General features: G+C 41.6%; 3 protein-coding genes across 5 annotated transcripts in view; all 3 read right to left on the bottom strand.

Annotated features, from left to right (window-relative positions):
• Nucleotides 1-4106, bottom strand: part of LOC118431229 (receptor-type tyrosine-protein phosphatase U-like) — an 11288-nt gene extending 7182 nt beyond the window's left edge. Inside the window, exons 1-7 of one of the 3 annotated variants that reach the window (XM_035842329.1) lie at nt 3775-4106; nt 3083-3391; nt 2496-2592; nt 2317-2387; nt 1512-1571; nt 886-1019; nt 109-193 (exon numbers count right to left, since the gene is read on the bottom strand). In XM_035842329.1, the coding sequence (XP_035698222.1) occupies nt 109-193; nt 886-1019; nt 1512-1571; nt 2317-2387; nt 2496-2592; nt 3083-3391; nt 3775-4084 (1066 nt within the window). In that variant the 5' untranslated portion in view covers nt 4085-4106. The remainder of the gene's footprint in view (nt 1-108; nt 194-885; nt 1020-1511; nt 1572-2316; nt 2388-2495; nt 2593-3082; nt 3392-3774) is intronic. The other 2 variants (XM_035842330.1, XM_035842331.1) reach the window with 2 other exon arrangements.
• Nucleotides 4107-4222: 116 nt separating this feature from the next.
• Nucleotides 4223-10685, bottom strand: LOC118432245 (angiopoietin-1 receptor-like). Its single transcript, XM_035843774.1, has 10 exons — nt 10466-10685; nt 8270-8368; nt 7637-7885; nt 6894-7226; nt 6399-6659; nt 5870-6004; nt 5354-5518; nt 4853-4981; nt 4286-4586; nt 4223-4229 (listed from the first exon to the last, which is right to left on the bottom strand). The coding sequence occupies exons 2-10, from the start codon at nt 8322-8324 to the stop codon at nt 4223-4225; spliced, it is 1635 nt and encodes a 544-aa protein (XP_035699667.1). The 5' UTR covers nt 8325-8368; nt 10466-10685.
• A 1384-nt stretch (nt 10686-12069) lies between these two features.
• Nucleotides 12070-17459, bottom strand: LOC118432244 (receptor-type tyrosine-protein phosphatase mu-like). The gene is made up of 10 exons (XM_035843773.1): nt 17302-17459; nt 16632-16767; nt 16088-16237; nt 15669-15768; nt 15349-15425; nt 14989-15123; nt 14462-14590; nt 13872-14035; nt 13269-13404; nt 12070-13099 (listed from the first exon to the last, which is right to left on the bottom strand). Exons 1-10 carry the CDS (start codon nt 17367-17369, stop codon nt 13025-13027), a joined length of 1170 nt encoding a protein of 389 aa, XP_035699666.1. The 5' UTR covers nt 17370-17459; the 3' UTR covers nt 12070-13024.
• Between the last annotated feature and the right edge of the window lie 4213 nt (nt 17460-21672).

Genomic DNA, 21672 nt, shown 5'->3' with positions numbered 1-21672 from the left:
CACATTTTCTTATAGAAATTCGATATTATCAGAAAAACAAGTTATCAGAGTGGCAATGGATTGGGGAGCAGGCAAGACGATGAGCTTTGTTTTGAGAAGAATACTTACAGGATACGATGTTCTTGTACCGGTTCTTTGCCACGTTTCCTGGCTTTTTAGACACAGCATATGGGTGACGGTGATCGCTGATGGTCTGAGAAAATGAGAGAGAAAAATCGTACAATCAAGCACTTGTGGCGAACCACATTTGGTTAAGCCTTATTTAAAAACATCGAAATCTAAAGTGTTCCGACCTTGATAACAACTATTCCTTTTAGAATTGTAGATTTAGCAAAATGTAACACCTTACGCACATCAGAGATGATCAACTTTGTGTATCGTCATTGAACGTTGTTGAACGTTAAAAATCGATCGTACAATCTGTAAAAACAAACATTTGATCTATCCTCAATATGTGACACTATATACTTAGTATGTAAGGCCACGTTGATTTGATTATATGGATGACATCAGTTGTAAAATGAGCACAAATATTCCGTAGATTGAAAAAAAAGTATCAGAAAACAGATAGCTAATGCCATATATAGAATGCCAAAATGAATCTAAAGTCAAAGAATAAGATGTGAAAGGACGGAAAGAAAAAAAAAATCTATTGTTGGTTGGGGGAGGTACCAGTACAGAAAATTCGGGTCCAGAGGATCATGGTATACCATACTATGTGTGTTTAGTCCTATGTTCAACCTTCCTGGCCACTTTGATTTCATACTGAAGGCACCTTTTTTTTTGGCCAAACTTTTTTTTTTATTCGCTCGCTCGCATCAGTTTTGGAGTTCCTGGAGGATGTCATCCATATAATCAAATCAACATGGCCTAACGAGAGCTTACCGAAAACTCTTTCTTGATGCCGTCAGGCCCGAGCTGGTGGACATAGTCCGGCAGGGCGTCTATCTGCACCCTGTACGGGTTCTCCTCCAGCAACTCCCCATCTTCCAGCGCCAGGTCAGGTCTGGGGGGAGGGTCTGGGTGGAGAATGTTATGAATCATTCTATTAGCGTATTAACGTAATAACAGCACTTATAAAACTGCATCTGAGGGCATAAATGTATGCACAATAGACATCCATGTGATTATCCAAATGACTCGAGACAGTGTGCGCCTTGAAAGCTCTCCACTATTGTGTGTGATACCGATTAAGTATTGCGTCAAAAAGTAAAACTACTCTATCGACCACCATATATAGTTGTTGCAGTATCTACGCTTGAAATGAATGCCAATGGGTTGAGAGAAAGATTGCTGTCAATGGTTGCAAAAAGGCAAGAAAGATCCAACATGCATCGCAGACACCGAGACGTTCGTGGAGCACTGACATGCTATACATCCAGTTACACCACCTAGCCTTTGCTTCATATGTGCACATCTCACACCCGGGAAGAGTGAACAGCGAAAGGCTACAAGCTACCACCAAACTACTTCAGCACCAAGGCCAGTGGCTGCAATACCCAGTAGCTTACCAGGGGGACCGGGGATTTCGTCATAGATATTAACTTGTGGTGGCGGCTCCTCTGCCGGCTCTGTAAACAACGAGGTGGGGGTGGGGGTCGAGATACAAATGAGTGATCATGTTCTGTAAGGGGTAAGGACTTATTGGAATAATAAAGGGGATCAATGGGTAATGCACTGCAATGGGAAGAAATGGTTCATGTACCAAAGTGAGAAATTAAATACATGGCAAACGAAAAAATCATTTCAAGACCAATTTATTTACAAGTTATTCATTGATTGGTGCATAATATGCGACATTGTATGATTGTAAGGGTCATTTGATAGGCAAAATCGGTCATCTAGCTTAAGGCATCATGAGGTTGAGAAAGTTTGAAAGGGTTGGGAGCCATGCAATGATACATGCATGAGTTCTTGTGGTAGAAGAGGGGTCTACAGGTGATGAGGTCAGGGATACCAGACTAAGAGTGAACAGTAGACAGGGACGTTCTGGGCTTTTAAAACCATTAGGATTCTGAGTGGTAAGATCGACAGTTGGTTGTTTTTTTTTTTTGGGGGGGGGGGGGGTGTGACAGTTACAGGGCGGTATGAAGGGAATGAGGCCAGATGTCCCGAAAACGTTGACTGAACCGCTTGCAGAAAGCTACAGGAAGCCTGGAAAGGCTGTGTACGATCTTTAACAAGGTCACCATAAGAAAGAGAAGGGAGATCATAAACACAATGTTCTACAAGGCTCATACTGTCCATGTCTCGGACAGCTATGTCCATGTGGTACATAACGTCTTCTTTAACAGTAAGGTAATACACAAGACGTACCTGGGGGTCTTGATTTGGTTGTTGGTGTCTTCTTCCCTTTGCCGAGCCGCGAAGATGGTGATCCTTTCCTCCTACATAAATAGATAAATATATTAGAAAAACGATGATTGTTTCTAGTCTAGTTTTCAAGAACATGGGGTTGAAAAGATATTTCTACATTGACACTTAATGCCACTAACCTCCAAATGAAAAGCCCAACAACCGCCAGTAGCACCAACACCAGCAAGGCAGCAATGACTCCTCCAGCTACGGCTCCGGCTGAAGATTGGGCGGCTGCTGGGATAAGGCGGGTATATCGTTACACAGATTGTGAGGAATAAACAAAGCTTTATGCATTGGACATTGGAGCATATTTTCAAATCTTAAAGCTTCTAACATACGTTCGATTGGTTGCCATTCGCAAGAACAATGTTACAGTAGTTGTTTTTACAATCGTCATAATTCAACAGTTGGGATAGACTGAATGGTTCGAAGGTTAATTTCAAGAGTGAAAAATGATTACTTTTCATCGATATAGAAAGCCTTGTTAAAATTGATACCGATGGTATTCTCCGTGTATAGTCTGCCCATCATCTAGTAACCGCGTAAACTTAACTTATCATGAATAGATCATCTCCATCTGAAACTCTACACACCTACAGTTAGATGTTACAATCCTGTTATGTGTTGTGAGGAAACTGGTTACCAACAAAATCTAGTTACCAACAAAAGTAGTCTTTTACCCGGTCGATCATGTGAACTAATATATAAGATATGTCCGTCCTACCTGCCATACTTGTTAGAGTTGACACGGTAGCAGCAGGCCCAGGTCTCCCTCTGCCCCCCTCCCCCGGCCGGCTCAGAACCAGCCGGACGTTGTAGGTCGTGTTTGGTGACAGATTCCTTATCCTGACTTCTCCTTCTTCAGAATTTGTCAGGGTTTTCCACGACGACTCGTTGGCTAGTTTGTACTCAATGTCCTTAGCGATAATCTCCCCGTCTCCCGTCAAATCCAGTTTGCTGAGTTGTATGTCGACGGTCAGTTCTGTTGGGCTTGTAGGGCGGACAGGTGGGGGTACTGATGTGGTTGGTGGGACTGGAAATAGCACCAAAGGGAAAACTTGAAAATCTGGTCAGCAAAGAAAAGTGTCCTGCATTGTTTTTCTTGAATGACGTTCTAATTATCCTCTGACGTTACCATCCGGTGAAGAAAGGATGCACATGACATGATGCACATTGCGTGATATATGTATTGTTTGGGCCTTTATCATTGCCACCTTACATAATTGCACCGGGGGCAATTACTGTCGTATTGAGGTGACCTGAGTGACAAGTCGCTCCAGACACTTGCGATTTAGCCATGCCTATTGTAAGCTCCTCGTATTTCAGCCCTTGGCTGCGATGAGAGAGCAGTCGGCCCACCCAATAACGGGAATACAGACGCGTCTTTCAGAAAAATGGATGTAACTATACACTAACCTTTTACAATAACTGACACCTCCCTGTTGTCCTGCCCCGCTACTGTCATGACACTACAGCTGGACTGCCCAGCATCAGCTATGGAAATGTTGCGTAGCAAAGTGCGATGGACTGTGGTTCCTCCTGTAGACACCTCTGTTGACAGGGCGAGTTTGCGACTGCTAAACATGAAGGTGACATCTGCGGCCTGTGGCAGCGGGTCTCCCCTGGTCTCACACACAAACGTCACGTTTGTGCCCGCGTTTAGCTCGATAGACCCGGCGTTTGTAGCGCTGGTCGTGGTGCCGAATCGGGCCACTCGTGGTGACATTCCTGAAATAATAAGACATATGGCGTTACGATTCCATCTCTCACTTACTCACTCATTCACTCACTCACTCACTCACCCACTCACTCACTCACTCATGCTCACTCACTCACTCACTCAGTTATTAATTTTTTTCTCATCTCATCGACTAATGACAAAGTAGTAAGATCAATGATATGTATCCAGATCAAACAATTTTGGCACCTACCTGTAACTCTAAATTCCACAGCGTCTTGATACCCAGAACCATCGCCAGCGCTACAGCCAAACCTCAGTGTGGCTAACTTCTGTTGAGGGGTGAGCCTAAGGGCTTTCCAGCGGCTGTTGGCCTCGTCTGGAAAGCTGCGCGTATTTTGAAGTGCCTCCCCATTATCCACGCGTTGGACAGTTAGTACGGGACAGTCGTCCTCTCCCCAGGGGTGGCAGGAACACGTGACCGTGACGTCAGCAGTGCCGGTGGCATTTGTGATGTGTAGGGAAGGTGGGTCGACTACGAGCCTGAACTCTGCAAATGCAAGTTGTAAATACATAAATTTATAAACAGTTGATCATACATAAGAGACTTGCGATAACCTAAGACCTTATTCAAATCGACTTGCCCAGATAATTCGGAACCCGCGAACCCGCCTTAAGAACACGTCACTAGAATAAATGGTGAAAAGTGCATTTAACCTTCCATAACGAGTAATCAATCGTTTTCGTATGGCAAAGAGCTACTGGACCTTATTACATACCAGTGAGCTGGGAACGTAGACGTATGATGTAACTTACTTTTGTCTTCACATGATGGTCCAGTCCAGTCCCCCACACAGACACACCCCTTTATCACGTCACAGGTCCCACCGTTCTTACAGTCACACCGCTGTGTACAGCCAGCTCCGTATTCACCACCTGCACATGCTGTACAGAAACAGGAAATTTTCTCTTATAATATTATCTTAAAGAAGATAATCTGATGGGAAACCGTAAGTTAAACGTTTCTTGCCGCCCAATCTTTCCGAAGGTTTGTTTGTATACTTATTTGTTTGTTGGTTGGCTGCGTGCCAAAAAAATGGGGCAGCCCGAATATGCATCCATAGGATTTTTTATTCCAACATCTTCATGTAGATTATTAAAGCAAAGTGTAACTGCAAACCCAACACATCAAAGGTGGTCTAAACATTGCAAAAACATAGTGGCATGGTCTCTTCCATTTTCAGCTAGTATTCTACAACATTGATGATTGCTCAGCTATAAATCTAAACAGATATCTACAAAGCAAACACTACACACGTGTTTGACAGTCTAGCCCCTTCCATCCCCGGGCACAGGAGCAGCCGTAAGGATCAGGGAGACACAGCATCACCCGCTCGCAGTTCGGGTTAGCGTTGTTGCCGGCGATGTCGTCATTGTTACAGTCCCACTGACAGCTCTGTCCGTAGTTGATACGATTGCACCCTGAACGAAGATGACCAAAGAGAGCAGTTTGCATTGCATGAATAAAACAAAAACGTTTTACGTGATGTTGATATTTTCTTATAAATGACACTTGCCTAAGCAAACCGTTGAAATATACAAAATTTAGGCAGTGAAAAAAGCTGTATAATACGTTCTTCAAACATGGAGAATATTGTAACATTGGCGAATCAGGGCCGTCAGATCACAAACCAGCAACGCAAACCACTACGCCATAAACGGATGATAGCCGTTTGGCATGGTCGTTTGGCGGTACTTGAGCCCCACTGTTACAATATTACAAATTCAAACTATATTCCTTTGCCACGAGAAACATATCTTTCCTCATCTTACCTATTTCACAGTTCTTTCCCATGAACCCTGGCGGACACACGCATTCCCCGCTGACGTCATCACACCAGCCACCATGATAACAGACTGGACAGTCGTAGATACATGACGGAACTCCATACTTGCCAGCAGGACATTCTGTTCATTTAAAATATATCATATAAAATCAGTAGGATCCATATCGAGTCCATCATCCTTCAATGTTTTGGAAAATGTATGATTAACTTGTAGGTATCCCATGTACATGTAGATACCTAACATTGTGTAAATCGCCTTGCTGTTACATTATCTGAACGCATGATCAGCTTGGAATCATTATGGTCTTGCTCAAACATTGATTGTCACATTGATTGTCTTGAAATAGGATCTAAAATAGTTACTTGGATCTCTTTCTCTATTTGCCTCCTTGAAACTGTTCAGATGATCTAGGAATAACTTTTTGTTGATTCCATGTCAAGGAATCAAAGGGGTAACCACTGCGCCAACTTTATAACGGGTGAACAATATCACTTATACAGGTCTGTGTACTCACCCCTGACAATAACACGTGTGATCCCGACTAATGCCCTGTCTTGTTCATTCTCTCTGTAGAACACGTAGTTTCCCTCATCTGACACCTGTGCTTGTGACGTCACGTCTAAGCTGGTCCCGACCGTTTGCCAGTTATTCAGCACGTTAGATACACTGCGTTTCTCCCAGACAACGTCACCACTTCCACCGGTCTCTGACGTCATCAGTATAATGGGATCCCCAAAGTTCACTGTCAGGGTCGTTGATGTGGGCTTTAAGGGAGCTAGAATTAAAAATATATGACGTAAAATAAGTGAAATAATGTTTTTCGACTACACATATGTCCAGTGATGAGACAAGATGAACCAAAATAGCATTTTCATAGGATTGTATTTAGGAGTGCTATAAAGAAATAAATATATAGAAATATCTATCAATCATAAAGTAAAACATAAGGCAATACGGTATCATCGTATCAATCTACTAGTACATATCATGGTATCCATCTGAGTGTTACCTTGTGCAGACATCTTGACCGTAGACACCTTGGAGAGTCGGTCACCTTGTTTTCCTGAGCAAGAAAAGACTCCGATCGGCAGATTAGACACTCCGTTATTGTTTGGTACGACAACTCGTACAAACCCTACCCCTGTGTTTGTGGATCGTGTTGCCGTAAAATATCCATTGTTATTATCTACGGTGTAAACGTATTCCAATTTAAAGTAGTATCTAGCATGCTGGGGTCCTCCATCAATGGCTTGCACGCTCCGACATGTCCACCACGTCCTCCCGGCAGTCGGGTACGGCACCAGCGGGTACTGGTTGATGAGGACGGTATCCACCACGGTTTCTGGAGAAGGAACAAAATGTTACTCCAAACATGTTTTTCTTTCATTTGTATATTTCCTTGAAGAAAACTAAGTCATTTTACACATTGAGCACAAATAAAGAAGGCAGTCACGTACGTTGTCAATTGCCTTTTTGGTCGCGATAAAAACTAGAAGCATCGGGATTTAGTTCTAATGATATACAGCGTGTTTGTTAACTTTAATGCACTCTTTGATGCTGATGTTTAACTCCATACTGTTGATTACGGTAGTATAGCACCCTGCATCTTACGACACGAACGCGTTTTCAATTACTTTTGAATATTTGATTCGAGTGTTATAGATTCGAACTAGCGACAAGGATGCGCCTCCCTTTGGATTCTCATTTAGTGAAATTCACATCGTTTTGTAAAATAATAACATCTTCACTCACCCGTCTTTTCGTAATAGAAAACCCCAGGTGCACTGCGTAGACTTGTCCCTGTAGAAGCTCTGTTTTCTCTACTAAGATGACAAATTCGGGGAGAAGTCGAAGTTGTGAACTCGAAGGACCGACAGACAAAGGCGGGTTCCTCGACACACCTTCTGGCACACTCTTCAAGGGACACACCTCGGAGCGTCAGGTCGTCATTGTTTGGAAGTAGTTGATTGGAATACGTTCCGAACAGGCTGACCCAATCAGCTAAGGGAAAACAAACCACACAGAATGCGGGGCTTAAAATTCTACCATCGAAATCGTGCGAAATAGACTAATTCAATGCCTACAACCACAAGCTAAAGTTGTCTAGTTACTATATAAGCCAAGGTATGTTGACAAATTATATCATTTCTCTCATTGGACATGGAAATGGTTGGCATATGATCTGCTTACATATACATAAGCTTACACATATACGCTAGTATTCGAGTCTCTTCTTACAATAATGTTAATCATTATCCATTGTCACATGTTTGTCACCTATGTTTCCACCTTTTACCTGAAATAAGCCATTTGATATGAACTTGCACATAAACTTGTTTAAATTTTTTTTATTATAAAATGCGTACATGATAAAAAGGAACCTACTGGTTTGGCATATCGTCTGATGAAACAGCAAGGCAAACAGGATAAAGTGAAACATGGTTGTGCTGTCCGCACGCTGCTGGCGTCACTCTTTCTGCAGCACTAAAAGCAAAACATGCAATAATCGATCAAGGAAGGAACCTGAATTTCGCAAAGTTTACAAGCTGTGGTCAATCTTGGAGGAACAAGATTTCGTTTTGTGAGTACTTGTGAGTGCAGAAATGCAGTCATGTGATGTTTCTCCTCGGCTTTACCGAATTGTTGGGTTATTAGACTAGTGACCTAGGATAAATGACGTTAGATATGAATAAAAATGAAATTGTTACGTTTTTCCTTGAATAGTTGCGTATAGAATAGAGTACCATAGTTACGTTGGAGCTTGAAACTTTGCAATATCAATTTTGATATATCCATCAGATTAAAAAACAGGCTGACAGACACACACAGAAACACACACATACACACACGCAGACGACAGGTACACACACACAGACACACACTGACAGACATACACACACACACGCACACACACACATTCACATACAGACACAGACAGACAGACAGACAGACACACCCGCACGCACGTACACAAATGCGTGCACACAAACACAGACAGGCACGCAGACAGGCAAGCCCAAACTATATCACCATTTCCGAGAAGTTTTGTAGGTTACTTCCTGGACTGAAGCGCGGTCAACCAGTCAGGTGTTTACGCAGTTATATAGTTCATGCATGGTATATCACCCTCCTCAGACATTACGTGACCAAACATGCCTGGGGCTTCTCACAGTTAGTAGTACAATGAAATAGGGCAGAAAATAAAGATCCTGCTCATGATGACTGTCGTGAGGTAGTGACCGGAAATTGGGGGAAATGCACACGGGGTATGGTAAAATTGACCACACTTTATAAGATATTACTTACGCTAATAGAAGAACACAGAACTCACAAATTGTAACGTTGTATACTATTCAACAATTTCACCTATGAAAGCATGGGTAAAGTCAGCAAAGCCAAGCTACACTTCTCACCACATACAGCCTGCCTTGTGTCAAGTTAGAAATGTCGGCAGTCCGTTACAAATTGATTGTGGTTATTTACATTCTTTGCACGAACTTGGAAAAATACCGCAACAGTCTCCACATTCCGACGGAAAAAAGAGCAGTTTGTCGGACAATTTATACGTTGCCTACATTATAGGGAACGGAAATAGCTTCGTGTCGTCACAAAAAGAAAGAAAGATTCTCGCAGATGATTACGTTAATGTACCTGATGCTTTGGTATGTGCTAGGCTCACATTAAAGTGCATTATGCATTATTTTGCATCTTAATCTGAAGGCCAACAAAACTGATATCAAGTTTAAACACGGATATCTTTGCTGTCACAGTCTCTCTGTATTTCCTCCAACAATTGTGAGCGAAGATGTCTATCAGCTAACGGAAATGCGGCGTGCTTTCCCGTGCAGTACCCCAGTCTTGTCAGCACAGCCATACAGGGATTTGACTCATACAGACGAGAGTTCCTTACTTTCTCGCTGTGCACGTGATATTCTGCTTTCTCTTCCTTTATGTCTTGTTTCCAATTATAGATTCGATCAATAGCCAGTGACTTGTTACTTCGTGCTATGCGAAGTTCCCTTGCTTTACACGGAAAAGCCTGGCGCACCCTTTCCTTACCCTACTTCCTTGTGGTAATGAATAATTCATAAGTTTCACTTCACCGCCCCCCCCCCCTCCACGAACACCGAACATGACAAACACCAAGACAGAAAGCTAAAAACGTTTCCTCTCAAACACACAGTTACCTACATTAGACATGGTAAACCTACAGAGTATCTAAAAGTTTAAACACAGACCCATTGTACGTTGTACTATCAGTATCATAACTGACAGTTGGTCATACACTGTTTATCACGTTTAACACTTCCTTGTTCGAGCTAGGCCTGCATTTTACGACGCCAGTGTCCTCGCTAATCTACACAAGTCTTCAAGGAAAGTCTCTCAATTATTCTAGGGTTTACCTAAGACAAAAATACTGACAGAAGTAGCACTCAAACCGTACATAATCGGGCGGACATGGGTCCGGAACACCATGGCTTCTTGGAACTTACAAGTCGGCCATAGCGTCGGACGTCATGTTTTGACAGCTACAAACCTTCCGAACTCCTTGTAAAGCGATAAGGAAGGCTTGTGACTTACCTGAGCTCCTGAGACTAAAATGTTGAAGATATGGTCACAATCCCGTCAAGTTGATGCCCAAGAATGTCTTGAAAATGTCTTGAACGAGGAGAACAAAAGTACGAATAGTTTACTTCCGGGTGTAGCACGAAAACTGCAGCGTGAAGTTTCACGGTTCATTGTGCAATCATGAAAGATGGGTCATTCCATTACAGAAGGGGGAGGTACATAAATGACCGTCTACAGCACTAGTCTTCTCATTTCTTGGTATTATATATATGGTTTATATATTCTTTAAACATGTCAGTGTAAGTCGATTGTTGTCTGATAGAACTATTTCTCAATAATTATGTCGTTTATAATCGATATAAATCATACGACCCCCTCTCACACGATGCTCCTTCGTCTCAGGTAAGTTTATCAGCATGTTGACAGCATAATTTTATCATATGTGGAAAGATGGCTTTGATCGACAAGCAAAATGTACAGTAATTCTCATTATGCAAACACACATAAGAAAAACATATTCTGTTTTTGCTCTTCCTCTTCTGTCTGTCTGTCTGTTTGTACGCCCTAGCAACTTTTTTGAAACTGCAGGGGCCATTTTTTTTTAATTTGAAGGAGAATAACCCGAAGGGGTTGATGGATCGCCATATGCTGCATTATGCCAAGGAGGTTGAGAAAATTATGCTAAAGGTGCTCAGTTTGAACGTTCCTCTTCATCGTCAGTGCAGCCCATCTAGTTTTTCAACAAGTAAAGTACTACATGTGTAGTAATAGTTTGAACTTTGAACAAACCATTGAACACATGAGGAACTATAGATGGTTGTGGGTGGCGTGGGCGTTAGACCTGTATACCTGTCAACTTGTCACACATTCCATTCTGAGTTGTGTATACTCTCTTTATATCAAGTTCCTCAGTTGCAAACGTCCTGTTCACTTCTCAGTGCCACCTTTCAGGTTGTTTTGAAAATATGTCAATCCTATAATCCATTGAATTTAACTTTTCTATTATAGCATGACCTCCGGGACTAACCCAACCAGTTTTGTGACAAACCACGTACTAGTAACTCGTGATAGGCTAGGTGATTACGTCATGTAAGCACCAAATTGATGATCACGTGACCCACAGCAGTGAGTGACGTCAGGATTGGACAAGAAACTGCGACCATTCAAACTAAAGAATGGCAACGTTTATGAGATTTCCTTCTTTGTTAAGTCAAATGTGACATGTTTTCTTCGTATTCAACTAATAGAAATAGTCAAGTTAACATTTGCTGTGAATTCTTCCCTTGTGAAACAGGAAGACGTTGGAGAAATGCAACTGTTACAATGATTTCATCTGTTTGTCAATCAATAAATCCTATGTCCTTTCAAAATATTATAAGGTGTAAAGATTACTTAACGGTGCAGTATAACTTAGAACTAGTGAAGAAAACAATTGTAAATCAGTTGCAACTGATGAAGCTTAGACCAATCTGAAATAATGCAGATTGTGAAATGTTTAATTTTTTGGGTTGATGCTTCTGTTGTTTTAGACAGTCTTGGACAGAACTATGTTACAGAGGTGTAGGTAAATGTGTCTGGGCATGTGAAGTAGACAATCATTCAATGAACACGGTCTGTTTAAGGAGTCGTCCTTGTTTATTTTGAAGCAGATAAGCAAACGCCTTATATTACGAGTGACTAAAGAGAACATTTCGGCAAGATTGATTTGCGTGAATGCATGACAAGCCTCTGACATGCTTTGTAAAACCAATGGGATTTTATGATTCAGAAGAAAAGCACTAGTATGTTTATCACAAAATCTTTTCAAATCAGTAAGAATACGATTGCTTGTACAATAAAATTGTAGAGTACAGCATGTTGAATATTGCTGTAATTGTACAGCTTCTTTCCTTTACAATTTCAAGTTATACCCAGGCTTGTTTTGGACAAATGTTCAGCAGTTTTTGTTCGGTATGTTGATGAAGGTTAGACATCCAGGTAATAAGATACGCCAAAAAGTAGTTTTTCGTCAGTGACACAGTTTGTGTCGGGTTATTTACTTTGTCAGGTTTTCTTTTTTTTTTTCGAGAAAATTCTGAAAAAAGGGCATCCAAAACAAGCCAAAGCTTAACCCGTCTGTAATACAGAGTAGCTTATCGGTAAAATCATCATCAAAAACAAACTATCATTACACGCACGATAACGTGTTATTGAAAAAGACGTGAAAATGTCAGTCCTCTACAATATCATGACTTAGACGTTGTACTTAAACCATGAACTAAAATTTAGCACTTGTATCTATTTGCAACATAATTCACAAACTGCAACAGGCAAGACTTAATGATATCAGGTAGATGATTGCTGATGTTATTTAGAGACTCATACTTACATTGTAACTGTCTGAAGTTGGTTCAGGTACTTTATAGTCAATGAAATGTCTGAAATCTTTTCACTAAATCTCATAATCATAATCATGACCATAATGATGCCTAAAGGTACTATGAAAGCTCCAAAGCCGGCAAAATAACAGAAATCAAAATGTTTTCCTGGTGCTTTGTTTTTAGTTTAGACAGAGAGTCCAATGAGAGTCTTCTAACCGAAGTTGGCGTAGGTGTCAAAACCCTTCAGGTACTCAATCACCAGTTCATGACAGCAGTCGTACGCCACCTAGCGAGAAAGAGCCAAAGTGCTTCATTATTATGTTAGTCGTTGACACTGCTTTAATCTTATGTTACGAATGGTAGACAAAAAGGGAGAAATAGCATTTGTGTCAGTAGGGTGTTAGAATAGGCAATAGGAAGAGGACAATAGAGACAAACAGGAAAAAAAAACTGACCACATTGTTGACCATGGACGGACGACAGGCCCGGACAGTCTTGACCGCCTGGAAGACGTCCACTACCTGCTCCACCTTCACCCGCTCACAGGCTACCCCCATGGTACAGAACACGCCGCTGCGCTCCACTCCGTCACTGGGGTATACAGGTAATACAAAGGTAGTTTTAGTAGATATTAATACACAGGTATTGTCTATATAGGTTACTATGTGATTATCTGCTTATTATAGTCATCCAGGATGACGGATACAGAAGCAACTGATGATGGAATTGTGTTTAAACAAGTCCGAGATACACGCTTAGTTTAGAACTGTTTGATCTTAGATGGAGCTGGAATGAATGCTATGTGTTGTATCATTCGTTGGAGCCCTTGTAGTGCTTAGTGGCGAATATGCAAGAGTTTCCTTGCTGTTTCAGTAGCAGGGTATATTTTTACATGAAGGTTTGCTAGGACCTCCATTTTACGTCCCTTCCGAAAGATACCCTTCTCGTGGCTGAACCGGATACTCCCAGTTACTGTACATGTGGGCCTGCTTACAATGGAGCTACTAGAACATTCCTGTGCAATCTGTACAAGGTAAGGTTAACACAGCTTTACGTACATGCAGTGCACGACGATAGGCTCGTTCCCAGTCTGCTGCTGCCACCTCTCCACCTCACTCAGCAGAGTGATCATGGCGGTCTGGCAGGGGGAGGGCGGGGTCTTCTCGTCACCTGGCCAACCGGTCAGCTGGAATATCTTCACCATGCGTGCAGCTTCATTGTCCTGGATGGACCATATTGGTGACGATGAATCAAATTTTTTTATACTTTGCAATTGAGACCGAGCTTTTGTCAGATCACAATAGCAACTTCTTCATTCTGTATTTTATGTACCTATACATATATCCTAGATACCTTACTACAACGTACAGCAAGATTTGTTGGTCATTTCACAGTCCAAAGTAGTTTAAAAGCATTTCTTAGCCACAGCTCTTTCAACAAACACAAAGGAATAAAGATTTATGAAGCAAATAAAGCCCGGTACGCAAACATGGTAACTTCTAGTCTTCAAAACGCCTTAGGTCTGAGATGATAGGTGACGTTATCGTACGGATCACTATAAAGCTAAAAGAAGTTGCGATTCTGTCAGCATTGTTTTCTTACTTAAATTTCCGTCTGGCCATTAGTCAGTGGTTACAAGACTAGATACCTTGAGTGTGTTCTGAAGCCTGAGGGTCCTGGTGATGAGATGTCCGTCCACAGTCTCCCCCACATGCTGGATGAGAAACACGCCGTGCTGCACGGACTGCTTAGAGTCGGGCCAGTATTGGGGACAGGTCTGGGTTCAAGCAAGTAAACAACAATATCGAGCACAAGTAAGAAACATACAATAAAAGCATTCTATCAATACATGGGCAACTGTCTGAAGTTTTACTTTTAAATTAATGAACGTAATGAACTAATCGTCAGTAAATGACCTGCATCACTAATTTGTTCAATCGAGATTAATATTTGTAGAGTAAATCGGGGACCAATTTAAATGTTTTAATCAACAATGAAAGGGTAATAATATTCATAGGGCCATCGACTGCAATAATTTGTAAAAGCTCACACAAGCGTAAGTCGCCACGGGGTTCCATTTTCACCTTAGTTTGTAGATACAGAACTGTATGTTATTACGTGAATAGATGTGACACAATCTAACTCTCTGACCACATTATGTGATTGACTACTTACCGGGTCGTTGTCGTCCATGTCGTTCAGCATGACGACAGACGAAATCCTGTAGTCATACACCAGACGCCACATGTCCAGGACGGTGTTGGGGAGGGGGGCCTGGGTGGCGATGTAGACGTCACGCTGCTTGTAGCCCTGGGAAACGCCAAGTTTCATGCATTTTTTAATCAGAATATGTTTCATATGATATATTACTTACACACATGCATGGCATGTCTATTTGTATTGGTTTTGCTGTCTCAGAGTTACTACCATTGTAAAAACGTACCTTCGTAAGTGCGCAAAATATCGGGTCCTGAATGCGTGAAAAAGAGCTCAATACACTCTACAGTGATATATGGAAGTACACCGTAAACTCACATTGATGAAGGCGGCGTTGATGTAGTTGGTACTAGTCTCGTCACCGGGGGACATCAGGAAAGGTCGAGCTCGGTCAGCTGAGAAATACATGTAAGGTCATTACTGTAGGTTAGGCATGAGATACTCTGTACAAAAGTTTCTTAAGCAACTAGACTGTAGCGTTCAGGCGTCACAAAACGTATCCAATTGCTTTGGTAACATTTGTATTGAGAACAGGTAAGCTCAGTCATCATAACTCCTTGACAACAACTGTAGTCTTCGTCATTTTAGTTTATTGATGTATCAAAACATTAAAGCGGTTAAGAATAACGTCCTCTTACACGGAAGATCATCAGAGCGGCGGTTCTTGTTCCTGTTCTCAGCAGCGCGGCCATCTCGGCATTCCTTGGGGTTGACAATCGGGGTGAGCGAGCGGAGTGCCTATAGAAACACATCAACATTTTGTTTATCTAGCCAAAGGTAAATCAATTGAATCAATAAACTATGAGTGATATAGAGAATGAGAGAGAGAGAGAGGCAGAGAAAGAGGGAGAGAGAGAGACAGAGAGAGAGAGAGAGAGGGAGAGAAAGACAGGGAGAGAAAGAGAGAGAGAGAGAGACAGAGAGAGACAGAGAGAGAGAGAGGGAGAGCTACAACCGTTGATAATTGAATATGAACCAAACTTTTTATAAGCCCCGGCTAACAAAATTACAGTGGTGTTTCATTTCTCCATCTGGTGAAATAAAAAGATGAACCTACTATAAACTGTATCATCAGCTCGGACGGTCCCCCACCGCGAGGCTGCTTCCTCAGTATCTGGAACTTGTTCCTGAACTGGTCTGACGGCACGGCGGTGTCCCCGCACACTATGGCCTCCAGCAGGGCGTCATAGATGAAGATGTATTGGTCCTGAGGAGTACAGATGTGTTGTATGTGACGATTGTAAATACTTCACAAACATATAAAACATGACAGGCCTTATGTACAACATTTCTACAGCGAGAAGACCGATGACAGGAGATGGCATGCATTTTTAACGATACACTCGTACCAGTATGTACTAGATACACAAGTCCTTTCTTACCATTGAGGTAAGAAATGATTTCTGTGCCATCATTCCCTGCACTGCATGTTCTTCTTCTTCCGGTTGCGTGTCAACTTCATCAGATTGAAGAGTATGACACGATGTTTATTGCATGGTACATGTACTAGAATCCATATTGCCTATAATGAAGCATGAAGCAGACAAACAAGGGCGTTTACACGGAGGGGTATCTATAACAAGTAAAAGTGTTAATCGTACCGAGGTCTGCACCATGTTGATCCGCTGTTCCCTCAGCTGGTTCACATTGTTGAAGATGTCCACCTGCTCCTCATCTTTGAACATCTCCATCATCATGTCCAGCATGATGAACGTCCCCGTGCGTCCAACACCGGCACTGCAGATTATATGTGATAGATATTAGGTCACCAGAGGTATTGATTAAAACGACGTCACGTCTGACAATTAACAACCAATTGCAACCTCTGCAATCTGCAGTGGCCTCTGATCTCCGAAAAGAGGAGGAACGCCCGCATCACCACATTCTATAGACTCATAAACAACCAAATTGATATTTATATCACTAGTATTCTCAAAGCAGCCCTGGGATGCACCAGAGGGAGCCACCAACACAAACTGCAACACATACTGGCCAGAACAGACACGTATAATAAGTACTCATTTTTTTCACGAACAATACCAGAGGGAAATGCCCAGGCTAGAGGCCTGCCCGCCTTAATCCGGGACTTCAACTCCCCCTACTTTAATTTGTAGATGGACCTTAATCAACCCTGTCAATGTTCAAGATCGTACCAGCATTATGTATTGTCGTGGCTACAATGTAGTGAGTCACGCCAATCCCTTTTGGACATTGCTGTGATACCACGGCAATGATGGTACAATTGTGGAAATTGAGGGTTCCTTATCTCACCTGCAGTGCACAATGATGGGTCCGGACTCAGGTGTGACATGTTCCTTCACTCTGTTCCTCAGCGCCATCAGTGGTGAGGCGTAAGTCGGCACTCCGTGGTCAGGCCACACCGTGAACTGGTACTGGTGCAGCTCGTGGAAGATCTTCGGGTTATCACCCTGCAATTCGAGAGAGACGATGATGAGATATTCAAACTACGTTATTTTTTGGCTATATTATTTTAACTGTATAGAATAAGGGGAAACTCAAAACATTGAGACAATACCAAATTGAAATGAAGCGCTGGTGTAACACATAATGTCTAAAGGTGAAATGTATTTCAATGTACATTTTGATTGTATGAAAGAAAACAACAGCAATCAAGTAGTCAAAGATAGTAGGCTTCATCTATTTATGTAATAAGCGCTGGTTGGCTACTACGAATAATTGAGAAAAAAACAGGAAAAACCTGGAAGAGATGGAACTTCCTGATGGTGAAGTCCGCGTAGATGTCCTCCCTCATACAGGTTACACCGAAGTCACCGTAATTCTCAGTCATGGTGTTGTCTGGCCAGTAGCGTTCACATTTCACCTTGGCGATAAAACAGTAAAGCAGTGAGCAAAGATATATTGAGAGTATGCAGAATTTTATGGCTCATACTTAAATGGTAAGTTCATTAAACTGTCACATGGAGAAACAGTGTCAACTTGTATTTACAGGGAATATATACCTTGTTGTTCTCCATCAGGTTGGTAACCATGACGATACAGGGTGACTTCTCCTGCCATGTCATACGCCACAGGTCTGCAATGGTGGCCTTGTTGGGACCTGTGTTGGGGATGGGAATGGAATTATGTATTCAGATGTCATGCAATAATATATATCATAACAGATATCAGATTTATACAGCAAACGGTACTCTGTACATACATAGTTAGCTTTTCGTTGAAATATTGTATTAGGAGGTAATTTTTGGACAAAAATAGAACTATTCTTTCACCACTAACCTTGAGCAGCGATGTACATCTTCTCTTTCTTATACCCCTGAAGAGATAAAGGATATTCTAGTAAGTACTACTTACTTTGTTTAGAGGCACTAACCTACATATGACAAGCGTTGGAGGTTTCTTTTAGGGATACCGTATAGGTCTAACGAAAAGTTTTCATAGCTTAGAACGACAAGGACTCTAGCTCTCGCCAGTAATGCTGTTACCTTGATGTAGCTGGCGTTGATGTAGTCTGAAGTTGGGTAACATCCCATCACAACTCGGGAGTGGTCGTCTGTATGAAGATATGAGAATACAACATGCTTTTGTTTTATTTATCTGTCATACGATAGACAACATTTACCTTGCCCTTCAAAGGATGAATGTACAATAAATGTCTTTTATCAGACCGTTAAGATAAAATATCGTTATTGCTATCTAATACTGTATAAAAAATACAAAATTAAGGAGGATACTCAACCTGTTTAGAAATAGCCAACACTAGTATTAGAGTAGAATATTGTTTATAACTGTTCATTGTCACTTGTATATCTCCTGTGTTTATACCATGTACTTGCAATTAGCCCTCGGGCATGAACTTGCAAAAAAACTTCTTCAATATATAACCTCATTGGGTAAGGTATTTTATGTATCACAAATGTTTATTTTTCATAGTGGTGGAATATGGTCTTACATGTGACGATGTTCCCGTATCTGTTCTTCTTCTTGTTGTACACCTGCCTGGCAACGTCCCACGGGTGCAACTGGCCGTCACGGAGAGCCTGGAATAACGTATCATTTTTATATATGCAACATCTTTATGGAAAACTGCTATTTCATTCATAGGCTAACCTCACGTACCACCTCCAAAAAATGGAATATAACAAAATTTACCAGTGGTTGATATGTGAAACAAGTTTTTCAACATTCTCTAACCTTGTACTCCGCCTTGAACCCTGCATCAGAGTTTGCGTGCTGTTTCTTGACGTACTCTACGAGCTGGTCCAACGGTACAGGTCCGTACGTGACGGGCCGGGGTGCAGCGGCGGGGGCAGGCACGTCTGCTACCGTGGGGTTCGGGTCCCGTATGTCAACAGCATCGACTAAAGGGAATTTTTCATATGTTTCAACAAAAAATCAACATATGATAGAAACAGAAAAATGTAAAAGCTTTCCAAATGAAGCCAGACCAGTTGGACATGTCAATGTTAGTTATGAAAAATACATAACCTTGTATTTTCATATTCAAAAGATGACCAAGAGTGACATGTTCAACTGTATGGTTATTACCTCCATGAAATGTCATGGAGGTTATATTTTACCCTGTGTTTGTGTGTGTGTGTGTGTGTGTGTGTGTGTGTGTGTTTGTGTGTGTGTAAACAAGATAACTCAAGAACGGCTAAGTGGATTGCTTTGATACTTGGTGTGTTGGTAGGGTGTGATGAAAGCTGGAAATGATTAGATTTTGGGCACCCTAGCGGCTTACGTTGGTACTGCAGCGCAACTTCCGGTTTTGCTATCTTGATGTTCTGAACATGCTATGGTCACGATTTTTGAGTATTAGATAGCTCTTGTGCTCAGGAAGAAATGACATAAGTTTGGGCCTCCTAGCGTCTAGTTTTGGGATAACTGGGGCATTTTTGTCAAAAACTTCTGAAGAGGATAACTCAAGAAGGGAACAGTGGATTTTCATGATTTTTGGTATGTAGGTACCTTAGACAATGTTGTACAAGATAAAATACTAATTATGCAAAATAAGAATACATTTGCATAATTAATGAGAATATTCTATCATAGCATGTTTTTCCATGTATCTCTTGTCCTGGACATGATATGGTCTTGACATTTGGCTGGTAGATAGCTTGCAGTGTCATGGCAAAGTGGGGCAGGTTTCAGCCCCCTAACATTTCATTTCGGAGCTGCAGGGGCGTTTTTGTCAAGACATTCCAAAGAGGATAACTGCAGAAAGGATTGACGAATTGGCATCATTTTAGGCATGCAGGTAGCTTGGGCAAAGATGTTCATAATGATATGCGTGTTATGCAAATGATGACTCAATTTGCATAATTAATGAGGGAATTGTATAATTCCATTGTTTGCAATAACTGGACTTCAATAAATGTAACACTTGTTAATTATGATAGGTGGAATATAAGCAGAAACCAAATATGGTAAAGAGGAACTAATTTGCATAATTTATGTAAAAATGGCAAAACCGCCCATTGATTAATTATTTTATAATTTTGACATGTGTATGTTAGTCAATGATGAATAACAGCATGCATAAATTATGTTAATGTGTTAGTCAATTCTGTGAAATTCACAAAAGCTCTAAATATTCATGGAGGTATGAGGTCGCCGAACTCTAGTTTTTATAGTATTACCTTCTTCTGATTCTTCCTTAGGCCGCCTAGTTGGCAACTGTGAGATCGGCACACTTGGTGGGGGTGCCCTGGAGCTTTCTTTTCCACGACGCCTGGAATTAATTTGATGTATAATAAATTATCAAGCATAGGTCTATCTGATGCCGTAATTATGTCTGAATAGCAATCAACGCCATGTGTTAGTAACATGGCAGTCATAGACTAGTTGGTTTGCTTTGCCTTCTAATGTTTCATTTCCAAGATTGATGATGGGCGTAGAGAAATAGAATGAAAGCGCGTCAAAATCTTCTTGTTTGTTTCATACTTTGATTCAATAAATGAAAGACGGATACATACCTGCGCCAAAAGATGAAGATGGCGACTGCGACCAACATGAGAATCAGAGCACCACTTCCTCCGGCTACTCCGGCGATGAGACCCACCGATGGACCTTAAGTAAAAAGAGTCGTTGATGCTTTTAACATTCTAGCTGTGAGCTTTGTTATTAGATTTTAGATTAGGTTTAGAACTGTGTTTACAGACTCAAAGCAAAAACATCTAATGCGTATTGTAAATTGTTGGAAAGGTACATGTTGAAAGTGAATTCCATACATTTGCAGATTAAATCACAATGTCAAGCACTCAACAGATATAGATTACCAAGTATTGTTTTCAGATAAAAAAACTATCATAATACAAAATCATTTTTAAAACACTAACCCGGAGCAGAATTTGTTGATATCCTAACAGAGGGCCCATTTGAACCACGTCCCCCATCTCCGGGCCTCGTCAGAACCACAGCTAGTTCGTACTCAGTGCCGACTGCTAAGCCCTCTAACCGATACTGAGTCGAACCATTGGATACTGAAGTTTCTTCCCATTCATCTGACGTAGACTCTCTGTGCAACAATGCTGTGCTGACTATCGGCCCATCTCCATCGAATGCAGCGTTCAAGGCAACAACTAGGAAATTTGTTCCAGTCTCCACCGCTGTTGGTGACTCTTTAGGTACTGGCTGGTCTAAACACGAGCAAACAATTCA

The sequence above is a fragment of the Branchiostoma floridae genome, chromosome 15, assembly GCF_000003815.2.
Source record: "Branchiostoma floridae strain S238N-H82 chromosome 15, Bfl_VNyyK, whole genome shotgun sequence".
Taxonomy (NCBI): Eukaryota; Metazoa; Chordata; class Leptocardii; order Amphioxiformes; family Branchiostomatidae; genus Branchiostoma; species Branchiostoma floridae.
Note: the sequence above shows the minus strand (reverse complement) of the source record. Positions and strands in the feature narration are given on the sequence as shown.